Source organism: Scyliorhinus torazame, chromosome 10 (genome assembly GCF_047496885.1).
Source record: "Scyliorhinus torazame isolate Kashiwa2021f chromosome 10, sScyTor2.1, whole genome shotgun sequence".
NCBI classification, from domain to species: domain Eukaryota; kingdom Metazoa; phylum Chordata; class Chondrichthyes; order Carcharhiniformes; family Scyliorhinidae; genus Scyliorhinus; species Scyliorhinus torazame.
In genome coordinates, this window is record NC_092716.1 from 174,365,216 (window position 1) to 174,377,696 (window position 12,481).

Consider the following 12,481-nt stretch of genomic DNA (forward strand, 5'->3'; position numbering starts at 1 on the left):
GATTTTCAAACTTGGAGGAGAAGAAATCACCGTCATTTCCATCAACCGTTCCTGAAAATCTGGGACAGAGAAGAAATCCCTGCCATCCTCAGAGATGCCACATAATTGCCACCAAGGAGACAAAGCAAACTGTGGGAACTACCGATGAATCTACCCACTTTCCATCACCAGGAAGATCATCACCCGAATCCTCATGAACCATTTTCTTTCAGACGATGAAGAAAACCTCTTGGAATGCCACTGTGACTTATAACCAAACTGTCGAACAATAGACATAATGTTCACCACTCAACAACTTCAGGTGAAATGCCGGGAGCAACATCAACCACTCAACATGGCCTTCATCGATCTGACCAAGGATTTTGACTCAGTCAGTTGGGAAATGCTTTGGAGGATCCTGTCAAAGACTGGCTGTCCAGAGAAATTCATCAAAATCCTCCGACTATTCCGCGACAAGATGTCGGTAACAGTCCTCAGCGATGGTATTAAGACAGAAATCTTTGTGGTCAGGACTGGTGTCAAGCAGGGATGTGTCATGCCCCCACTCTTTTTTATCTTCATCGCCACCATCGTTCACCTCATCAGGAACAAATTTCCCTGTGTAGTGGACATCGTCTACATGATGGATGAAAAACTTTTCAACCGGTTGAAATGCAAGAAGAACACTACACTGACATTGCTCTTGAAACTTCAGAATGCGGATTACAAGCCATCACTCAGAAGAGAATTTACAAGCCGTGCTTGACACCTTCATGGAAGCATACCGAAGAATCAGTCTCAACCTCACCCTCAAGAAGACCCAAGTCTTTTACCAACACGTCCAGGGCAATATCCAGTCTCTACCTTCATCGACGTCAATGGAGAAACTCTCGAAGGCTAACTTCGGTGTGGAGGTTAAAGATCGTATCCAGTCCACGATCACCGCATTTGGACACCTCAGGCTGAGAGGGATGAGAGTCTTCGATGACTGTGCTGATACCAAGATCTTTGTGTACAAGGCAGTTGCCCTCTCAACACTCCTCCATGGCTCAGAAACTTCACATCAGCTGGAAAGACAGGCATACTATCATAAAGAAGCCAAGAGCACCAATATTGAAGCCATGATCATCCAAAATCAACTTCGTCGGCTGGTCACAAACTTAGGATGGCAGAATCCCGACTGCCAAAGCAAATCTTCTTCGTCCAGCTCAAGGTAGGCTCCCGAACAAGAGGAGGGCAAAGGAAGTGCTTCAAAAACACTTTGAAGGCTTATCTCAAGAAATGCAGCATAGACGTCGACGTGTGGGAGACCCTTGCTCATATAAGACCAACTTGGAGTAACCTCCCGATTGAAAGGTGTCATGTGAGAGTACCTTTAAGAAATGGGTGTTTATAAATGGGTGTATATAAATATCTGTCGTGAGAGTACCTTTAAGAAATGGGTGTGTATTACTGCAGCGATGTCAGAGAGTGGGTGGAGCTGGGCTGTCTGTCAACTTTTTACTTTTGCTTTAGGCTTTTTGCTGCAGGGTGCGTTTGGTTTCATTTTAGTTTTGGAGAAGCTGCAATCAGCAGAATGTGTGTGAATCTCTGCACCTTATGAGTGTCCATTTGCTGATTTCAACGTGGTAACTGTTCTCAGAAGTTAAGCCTGATGTCTTTCTGTTAAAAGGTGTTTTTAAGTATTATGGATGTTAAAAGGAAAATAAGAATTACTTAGTGTTTTAATCTTCGGGGGGTTGTATTTGAATTGATGGTTGCTAAGATGTTCACTGTATGTTGTAAAAAGGTTAACTTGAGTTCATAGAATAAACATTGTTTTGCTTTAAAAAATACTTTTCCATTTCTGCTGCACCACACCTGTCGAGTGGGTTGTGTGCTCCCCATACCACAATCTATTAAAAGTTGTGGGTCAGGTGAACTCCGTGATACACTTTGGGGTTTTCTAAACCCTGGACCATAACAAATTGAGGGCTCGTCAGGGATAAAGCTCTATCAATTGGATTGGCTTTAGTGAACTTACAGACAGTGCGGGGTGAGCATATTGTGGTTGCTTTTCAGGTGTGGTATTCCAGTTTAAGTGGGGAGTGTGTTGTGGACAGAGGCTCTGAAGTTTTTGGGGGTGGAGACGGTCACACAGTACCTTACGGACCGAAGCAGCATGAATACGAAAGAGGAAAAAGAAAGAGAGAGAGCGGAAAAAGAAAGAGAAAGAGATAGAGAGGAAAAAGAAAGAGAGAGAGGAAAAAGAAAAGGAGAGCGAAGAAAGGAGAAAAGAAAGAATAGCCCCAGCAGAACAAAAAGAAAGAGAAAGGGAGATACAGATCAGGGAAAAAGATAAAGAGAGTTTGAACTTCAGAAAATATTCATGAAACATGACAGTCAGTTAAAATTGGCAGGCGTAAAGGCAAACGTACAGTTGGATGATAGTGATGAGGATAGTGAGAAAGAGCGTCAAAGTCGAAGACGTGGTGGGGATCTATTTAAATATGTCCAAGCATTGCCAAGGTTTGACGAGAAGGAGGTAGGAGCCTTTTTCATTTCATTTGAGAAGGTAGCTAAACAAATGAAATGGCCACAGGATGTGGGTATTGCTGATTCAAACAAAGCTGGTAGGTAGGGCTAGTGAAGTGTTTGCATCACTACCGGAGGAGGTATCTGGGATGTATGAAGAGGTGAAAAAATCCATCTTAGGTGCATATGAACTTGTGCCTGAAGCTTACAGACAACGGTTTAGAAATTTAAGGAAAGAATTTGGTCAAACATACATGGAGTTTGAAAGGCTCAAACAGAGTAATTTTGATAGGTGCATAAGGGCTTTGAAAGTAGACCACACATATGAAGCTCTCAGAGAAATTATACTTTTGGAGGAGTTTAAAAATGTAATTCCTGATGTAGTGAGAACTCACGTGGAAGAGCAGAGGGTTAAAACTGCGAGGTTAGCAGCAGAAATGGCAGATGATTATGAATTAGTTCATAAATCAAAGCTTGGTTTCCGACATCAGTTTCAGCCTGTGAGGGATAGAAACTTGGGACATGAGAATACTCAAGTGGTAAAGGTAAAGGTGATCTGATGGGAGATAATAAGGAGAGTGTACCTCAGATTAAAAAAGAAATCCAGGAGGATGGAAGAGACATGAAAAGTTTCAAATGTTTTCACTGTAATAAATTAAGCCATGTAAAGTCACAGTGTTGGTGGTTGAAGAAAAGCACTGGGAAGGCTGATGTGGTAAAACAGGATAAGACAATGGGATTTGTTAAAGTGGTAAAGGAAAGCCCAAGTGAAGCGAAGGAGGTGCAAAAGATTGCACAGCCTGATCAAGAGGTGATTGAGAAGGTGACAGATCTCTTTAAAAAATTTGCTTGTGTGGGTAACGTTTACTGTGTATCAGGAGGACTAGAAGAAGTCACAATTTTAAGAGATACAGGAGCAAGTCAATCTTTAATGGTAAGAGATAAGGACTTATGTAGTTTGGGAAGAATGTTGCCAGAAAAGGTGGTAATATGTGGAATTCAGGGTGAGAGGAGCAGTGTTCTATTATATAAGGTAAGGTTGGAAAGTCCAATGAAGAGTGGTGAAGTGGTAGTAGGAGTAATAGAGAAACTATGTTGTCCAGGAATACAGTTTATCTTGGTAATGATATCGCTGGATCGCAGGTGGGAGTGATGCCTACTGTGGTTGATTAGCCAGTGGAAAATCAGACAAGAAGTGTTGAAGGACGAATATTCTGGGATTTTTCCGGATTGTGTAGTAACAAGGTTGCAAAGTTAAGGTTAAGACAAGAGGAGAAATCAAAGAGTGAAGATATTGAAGTGCCATTATCAGAAACGATTTTTGATCAGATGGTTGAAAAAGAACAAGAAGGGTGAGGCAGTTATTTTTAGTTCAGGAAAATTGTCGGAGGTACAACAAAAAGATATAGAAATTAAACGGATGTATTAGAAAGCATATACGCAAGAGGAATCTGAGTGTATACCAGAGTGTTATTACCGTAAAAGTAATGTCTTCATGAGAAAATGGAGACCTTAACGTATGCAGGCGGATGAAAAGTGGACAGAAGTTCATCAAGTAGTATTGCCGGTAGAGTTGCACATGAGGTACCAGTGGGAGGTAATTTGGAAATAAGGAAAACTCAAGCTAAAATACAAAATTTTTCATTGGCTTGGACAACATAAAGATGTAGTAAAATTTTGTCAATCATGTCACACATGTCAAGTGATGGGGAAACCTCAAGCAGTGATAAAATCAGCACCCCTAATACCCATTCCAGCATTTGAGGAACCTTTTACAAGGGCCTATTTGATTGCGTAAGACCGCTTCCTAAAACGAAAAGTGATTTTAATGATGACTATAATGGATGTGTTTACTAGGTTTCCAGAGGCCATTCCAGTATGTAATATTATAGCTAAAAAGATTGTGGAGTAGTTACTTAAATTCTTTACTTGATATGGACTACCCACAGAAATACAATCGGATCAAGGATCAAATTTTGTCTCAAGGTTATTCAAAGAAGTTATGGATAGTTTAGGAATAAAACACTTTAAATCAACTGTGTACCATCCAGAATCGCAGGGAGCGTTAGAAAGGTGGCATCAAACATTAAAGACAATGTTGAGGGCTTATTGTCAGGATTATCCAGAGGATTGGGATAAAGGAATTCCATTCGTACTGTTTGCAGCTAGGGATGCACCTAATGAGCCAACCAAATTCAGTCCTTTTGAACTAATGTTTGGTCATGAGGTAAGAGGACCACTTAATTTGATTGAGGAAAAATTGGTGAATGAGAAATCGGAAATTACATTATTGGATTACGTGTCAAATTTTAGGGAATGATTAAATAGAGCAGGTGAATTGGCTAGACAACATTTAAAAGTTGCACAAAATATGATGAAACAGGCACGGACAAGAAATCCAAAGTTCGTAGTTTTGCCAGTGGAGATAAAGTTTTAGTAATGTTACCAGTGGTAGGTGAACCTTTAAAAGCAAGGTTTTGTGGACCTTATCAGATTGAAAGGAAATTAAGTGAGGTGAATTATGTAGTAAAAACATCGGATAGAAGGAAGACTCACCGAGTGTGTCATGTGAATATGCTTAAAAGGTACTTTGAAAGGAAGGAGAGAAAAAGGAGGAGGTTTTAATGATTCCAACTCAAAGTGACAAACCAAATCCAGATGACTGTGAATTTGACATACCTCAAATTAAATTGGAAAACGAGGATGTTCTTAAAAATTGGGATAAATTGTTGAGTTACCTTCCAGAGGAAAAACAAACTGACCTGAAAGAGTTATTGATATCACATGGGCAAGTTTGTGGAGATAAATTGGGAAGTACTAAAATGGCTATACATGATGTAGATGTGGGAAATGCTGTTCCAATTAAACAACATTCATACAGACTTAACCCTTTAAAATTGGCACATGTTAACAAAGAGAGTATGCTTAAAAACGGCATAATTGAAGTGGGTTGCAGCCAATCGAACTCATCCATAGTGATGGTACCTAAACCAGACGGTACCCAACGGTTGTGTGTGGACTATAGAAATGTTAATGCAGTTACAAGAACGGACTCTTATCCTATCTCACGTTTGGAGGATTGCATTGAGAAAGTGGGACAATCAGCTTTTATTTCCAAACTGGATTTACTTAAAGGTTACTGGCAGGTACCTTTATCCGAAAAGGTGAAGGAGATTTCAGCTTTTGTGACTCCAGGTGGTATATACCAATTCAAAGTTATGCCATTTGGCACGAAAAACGCCCCAGCCACATTTCAACGGTTAACTAACAAAGTCATTTCAGGATTGCCCAATTGTGCGGTATACATCGACGATCTGGTAATTTTCAGCCAGACATGGAAAGAACATTTAAAACATCTGATGGAGTTATTCGATCGACTTCAGGAGGCGGGTTTGGTGATAAACATAGCTAAAAATGAATTTGGAAAAGCCCAAGTCACTTTCCTTGGCCATACAATTGGACGGGGTCGAATGGTCACACGGGATGTGAAACCAACAGTTATTGAGGAGTTTCCGATACCCTCAAGACGAAGGGAAATAATGCGATTTCTTGGCATGAGTGGATTTGATCGAACATTTGTGAAAACTTTTTGTAGCGTGGTTGCTCCACTGATAGACTTGCTGAAGAAACGTTGAAGATTTCAGTGGACAGATTTCAACAGGCATTTGACTGCCTGAGAGCTGTGATAACCAATGCTCCTGTGTTGGAGAATTACAAGGGACTCTGTGATCAGATTGAACTAAAGTATCTGACTATAAAGAGAAATGCCGAGGTGTAGAGAAATGGATGGATCGGGCAGAGACCTTCTTCTTTAAAGAGACTCAATCGAGCCAGATTCCAGTTGAAGGAAAAATAAAACTAAATGGACTATATCATTATACCTCTTTGCGTGTGTTGTTTTTTTAAAATGAAAAAGTATATTTACTGTGTGCATTTCTTAAAGGATAGTGAAAAGGTGAAAAATGAAACCATCTTGAAGTTGATGGTTTATTTTTTTTCTTGGGGGGGAGGTGTCATGTGAGAGTACCTTTAATAAATGGGTGTCTATATAAATATCTGTAGTGAGTGTACCTTAAAGAAATGGGTGTTTTTTACTGCAGTGATGTCAGAGTGGGTGGCGCTGGGCTGTCTCAGCATTTTACTTTCGATTTAGGTTTTTTGCTGCAGGGAGGGTTTGGTTTCATTTTAGCTTTGGAGAAGCTGAAATCACAGCATGATGTGTGTGAATCTCTGCAAGCTTATGAGTGTCCATTTGCTGATTTGAACGTGGTAGCTGTTCTCAGTAGTGAAGTTAAGCCTGATGTCTTTCTGTTAAAAGGTGTTTTTAAGTCTTATGGATGTTAAAAGGAAAGTAGAAATTACTTAGTGTTGCATTCTTTGGGGGTTGTATTTGAATTGATGGTTGCTAAGATGTTCACTGTATGTTGTAAAAAGGTTAACTTGAGTTCATAGAATAAACATTAATTTGCTTTAAAAAATACTTTTCCATTTCTGCTGTACCACACCAGTAGAGTGGGCCGTGTGCTCCCCATACCACAATCTATCAAAAGTTGTGGGTCAGGTGAACTCCATGATACACTTTGGGGTTCTCTAAACCCTGGCCCATAACAAAGGACTCAATTCTTTGAGAACATTTGATGGCAAGAGTTGGGAAATGGAGCCGTGAAAGGAATACCAGCGATTTCTAGTCCAAGGACCAATCCCACCTCCCAGAAACACCTGCCAAGTATGTGGTCGGGGAAGCAGCTCTAGGATTGGGCTCATCAGCCATGCAAGTATCTACAGAACCCATGATCAGTGACATGGAGTTTCGTAGCTGGTCAATCATATTCGTTAGCGAGTGATCACCGAAAAAGAAGGAGGATTCTTCCAAGATGCAAATATGCTATTATATGCGTTAGGTTCAATTCTTTGGAGGAGGAGTCCTACTGAGGATTGCAAACGCAGAGGTTGTTCTAACCACGGCACCTTGGGCACAGTGACCTCCATTACCACCTGGTGAGTAATGGAACACCAATCAAGGTAGGTTCCCGCAGGAATTCACTGTGAGGTCTCCAGGATTACCTGGTGCACTACCCCAGAAGGGTACGATCCTCCCCATGCAGACGAAAAATGATCACATATTGCACCCTTAGATGGCTCAATTGGCGGCCATGCTACTGAGGTTTCTGCCTGTGGAAAAAGTACATGGTGGTTGAAAGTCGTCAGACTCTCTCCTGACATCTTTCCCGCCATATTGCCTGCTCTCCCACCTCCCAGCTCATTTTCGAGAGCTGGCAAAATCCAGCCCATAGTGTTTGAATTAAGATTTTAAAATCCAGTCTTCTTTAGGTATTATTTCGGTATACTTCCAAATTTTGGTACCTCATACCGTCCTGTCTTTCATAACACGTACAACCAACAAACTGTTAAAATCCATTACATTATTTGTTGATTTATCCAACTCCTTGTGTCCAAAGTAGGTTATGGCCTTCCTGCTGGCTTTTCAATGATAAAATACTAATCTGTACGTTGAGCACTGAAGTCTTTCAAGTTATAATGATATGGACTGAAGGTTCATCATTGCACCATTATGGAGCAGTTTCCTTTTGCATTGTTTGGACATAAATATGTTAATTTTCTTAAATACAGGGGGTCTTCGTCAATTACTAGAAAGCAAGACATTTGACGCAGCCTTCCCACTTCATGAGGTAAATATAGATACTTATTTTGGTGAAAAAAAGAGTTGTGGGGTGTTTGTAAATATCTTAAAGAACTAAATTATCTCACCTTTAAAGAAACATGCCTTTTATTAAACAGGATTTGAGACTTTATCAGGCTTAAAACTGGAGACAGGAATAATGATGTTACAGACTCATAGGGCAGGATTCTCTGACCCACCGCACCCGATTTCTGGTGTTCGGGCTCCATCTTGGGCCCTTTCTTCCATTGTAGATACTGTAGGCTCTCTTCAGTTTTGCATTTGTTACTATTGCTCCTATGTCTTTGTTGGGGAGGGTGCCCTCTGGCCCCTCCTTAATCTTTTCCCATGTCCCCTCCTGATGTTTCCCTGGGCTCCTTCCTTGCTGCCCCCCTCTCCCCCGCCACCTTTGTTTTTCAAAATAATTGATAGATGCAAGTCAAATATGATGATGAAACAGCAGTGTCACTGAATACAAAGCCATTGAGCTCAGCAACAATAACTATCAAGAAGGAACGAGAGATGGTCGCAATGACTGGTCAATGGTTGTAATTAATGGGTGTTATTCTAAGCTGGAGATCATGATACGATGGGCTAGAAATGTTGCTCCTTTGCACTGCAGGAGTTGGCAGCACAGAAACCAGAGGCCCTCTTAGTGGCATGCACTGGTACTTCCTGCACAATCCTCATGGCACCGAGCACAGTAGCATGTGTAATCTGTTTGTGCACAAGAAATGTACCAACTGCCAAGATCATTACTTTTAATAGCTGGTGTAGCTGTTTTTGAAATTTGGATTGCGCCAATTAACTGAATGCACGTGCCATTTGCACTCACAAAAGAATATGCATTCAGCTAGAAGAGGCACATCCCTTGAGCACTATTTGAAGGGCCAATCACCCAACTTGCTGGTACGGCAATATTATTACTAACTGCTGTTTTGCAAAGTTTGTGTAAGTACTGTGGAGTCTTTTTGGAAGTGTTGTTGTGGGTTTCTGGATTTGGCAAAGAGTGTTGCACCCTCGCAGAGAGGACAGAGTAACCTGTCGTGACAAAAGCTGGGGAGGACTTGAGGGCTATGGTTCCTCTCAGTCTGCAATATGAAAGAAAACTGAGCAGCGGCTCTAGAGACAGGAAGCACTTTATGGAGAGAGGAGGAGAAGGAACTGGAGAGGTGGGATCTGGGTGTGCCTTTGCTCCTGATGGCCTGCCCTCGAGTGCCTACTCAGACTCTGATTCCGTTTCATATTGTTTCACCACCGTCTCTATTTTCTTGTGATGTTCCATTACAGTGATCCTGCAACAACTGCTGAAACAATTTTATCAAACAAAAGAGTTTGTGAGAGTCTATATGCCACTTGAGCACAGAGAACCACAACCATGATAACAGAAGCCTGAACCTGCATGGTACCTAGCATGGATCTCATGACCTTGGAGCTTTCACGGCAGCACTGAGAGATTGACTGAATGACGTCTGCCTCTGCTGCAATGGAAGCTGAGGCTTTGGCCACCAGATGCTGCATCATAAGTTGGTCTACAAATAATACCAAGGATTTGGCCACCACTTGCATGTTAGAACGGATGGGCTTGATACTCTGCACATTGTCCTGTGCCACGTTCAAACCAGACTTTACCAAATCCTTTGACAGTAGCTAGAGACTCTGTGACAGGTCTGCCACTGAACCAAGTAGCTTGACTTGCGTGCTCATTAGCTTTTCCCTACATACTGGCCCATCAAAAGTCTGATGTGTTGGGCGTTCTGGATCACATACAGGTCACCAACACTTGAAGTAGTGCAACACTATTTTATTAAAAGGTTAACTATTTAAACATACTTGAACTGTGGGTCAATACGATACCAGCTTTAACGAAAGACCTTTGCCTTGTCCTAACCAGTTGATGCACTCAGCACATGGTGAATGTCTGTGTTGCAGGTTGTGCGCTCTGTGCTCCTAGCTAGCTGCTACTCGAATGAGCGGGAACTCTGATGTCCCCTGTCTTTATAATGCGTGTGCTCTCACTGGTGATTGGCTGCGGTGTTGTGTATGTTGATTGTCCCACTGTGTGTCCATCAGTGTGTGTCTGCACCATGATATACTGGTGTATATTATGACATCCTGAATAATCCATCCCATTGTGTGTTGTTACTTTTCTTTATTCATTCATGGGATGTGGGTGTTGGTGACTGGGCCAGAATTTATAGCCCATATATCAGGCATTTAGGAATGAAGCACATTGCTGTGGGTCTGAAGTCACATGTAAGTCAGACCTGGCAAGGACTATAGATTTCCTTCCCAAAATGTCATTAGTGAACTAGATGGCAATTGACAAGGTTTCATGGTCATCATCAGATTTTTAATTCCAGATTTTTTATTGAATTCAAATTAGAAACATAGAAAATAGGAGCAGGAGAAGGCCATTTGTCCCTTGAATCATGGCATGATCATCCAACACAATTGCCTAATCCCGCTTTCCCCCATTTCCTTTGATCCTCTTTGATCCTCTTCGCCCTAAGTGCCATTTCTAACTGCTTCTTGGAAAACTGCTTTTTGGTCTCAACTGCTTCCTGTGGTAACGAATTCCACACTCTCTGGGTGAACAAAGTTCTCCTCATCTCTGTCCTAAATGCTCAGACTGTGACCCCTGATGGGAATCAAACCCAGGTCCCCAGAGCATGAAACCTGTGTCTCTGGACTACTAGTCTAGTGCCAATACCACTACGCCACTACCTCCTAAACAGCTCAATCTCTTCATAAAAAGAACCTTCAACTCTGGAATCAATCTATATATCTTGATGGATCTGAAGCTTCAATTGTGAATGTCCATTTTAAATAAAAGCAAATTACTGTGGGTATTCGAAATTAAGAGAAAAACAAAATGCTGGAAAAAGTCAGTAGGTGGGAGCATTTGTGGAGAGAGAAACAGAGTTAATGGTGCGTTGTAAATAGTTTGTTCTTCTGAGTTAAAGTTTTATATTAATGTATATAAAGATCTAATGCATATGAAATAAAGCATCTGTTCTATAGTGTTCTTCCATTTCTTCTGCTTGAATCGTATATTACGGGCGAGATCTACCGGCAACATGCACCCGAAAAGCAACGTGGTGCAGCCGGTAGATGCCTCTTCCAGGATCTACCCGGCTTGCCACGGCTCACAAGGTTTCATGTGACGTGAGACGTCGCAATGTAAATGCTGCACATTGTGGGTGGGATCACTTTCTGGTAAATCTGCATATTAGAGTGACACAGCTAACCTCACTCTAATATGCTTTCCTAAGATCTAACTAAGGCGTGAGATCTAACCTTTTTGCCTTGGAGACCTCGGGTGAGCGCCGTTCAGTGCTGGTCTGCACAAATGGGGACCACATGGAACGGCACTCGTGGGGGTCCACAAGGGGATGGGAGGTCCCCGGGCGCTTTCCCTCTGGTCAGGGTGACACCCTGACACTGCCAGCCTAGTACCTTGACACTGGCATGCTGGCAGTGCCACCTGGGTGTCAGCCTGGCACTACCAAGGTGCCCAGGTGGTACTGCCAGCTGGCAAGGGCACTGCTGGGGTGCCAAGCTGGCATTTTCCACGTGATGAATCTGGCCTGAGGGTGTTGGTGGTGAGTTGGGGGATCCCTTGGTGGTGAGTTGGGGCATGGGGGTTTCAGGGGTCGAGAGTTCTGGGCGCCACTTAAAAATGGCGTCCAAATCTTTCCCTGCGCTGAGGAATTCCGGTGAAAACGGGACTAAGTATGACTTTGGCTGCGCTTTCGCCACTGAGGCCTCTGATTGACCGTTTGATAGTGTGGTGTTTATTGGCGCTCCGAGCACCGGGAAACACCCGGCTTATCGCACGTACTATGGGACATGTTCCCATTCGGGTTGATCGTACCTTACATCTGTGCCGGAAGTCGGATTCCACAGCACACGTAATGTCATTGTCGACATGATACAAAGGAATCGGGCCAAGATGGAGTAAGTGGCGAAGGAGTTGAAATTGGTGATGTAAACGAGATTCCAAAGCTCCTTCGAATACTGTTGGTGGAGGAAATTGCACCTTGAGGCCATTCTAGACAGAGGCTCTGTCAAGGCTCCCTTGACTTTGCAGATGGCAGAAACGGTATTCCTGTTTGGAAATTCTACTTGCCAATGGCTAGGAAACTGTACAGATCAGGGGAAGACCAGAAATGCCCAACGATCTGCCAGCAAAATATTGGATCAAAGATGCACAATTGGTCATGGAATCGAAGGGCCTCAACAAGAGTGAACAGGAGGTTGAACATACGTGTGGGAAAGCACATCAGGAAATACATCAGGAGAAGT

At 42.4% G+C, this 12,481-nt stretch overlaps 1 protein-coding gene across 1 annotated transcript in view; it reads left to right on the plus strand.

The window, feature by feature from the left end:
- Positions 1-752: 752 nt before the first annotated feature.
- Positions 753-12,481, plus strand: part of LOC140430273 (anoctamin-9-like) — a 630,447-nt gene continuing 618,718 nt past the window's right edge. The window contains exons 1-3 of the mRNA XM_072517696.1: positions 753-1,192; positions 3,823-3,845; positions 8,125-8,183. Of these exons, the coding sequence (XP_072373797.1) occupies positions 753-1,192; positions 3,823-3,845; positions 8,125-8,183 (522 nt within the window). The remainder of the gene's footprint in view (positions 1,193-3,822; positions 3,846-8,124; positions 8,184-12,481) is intronic.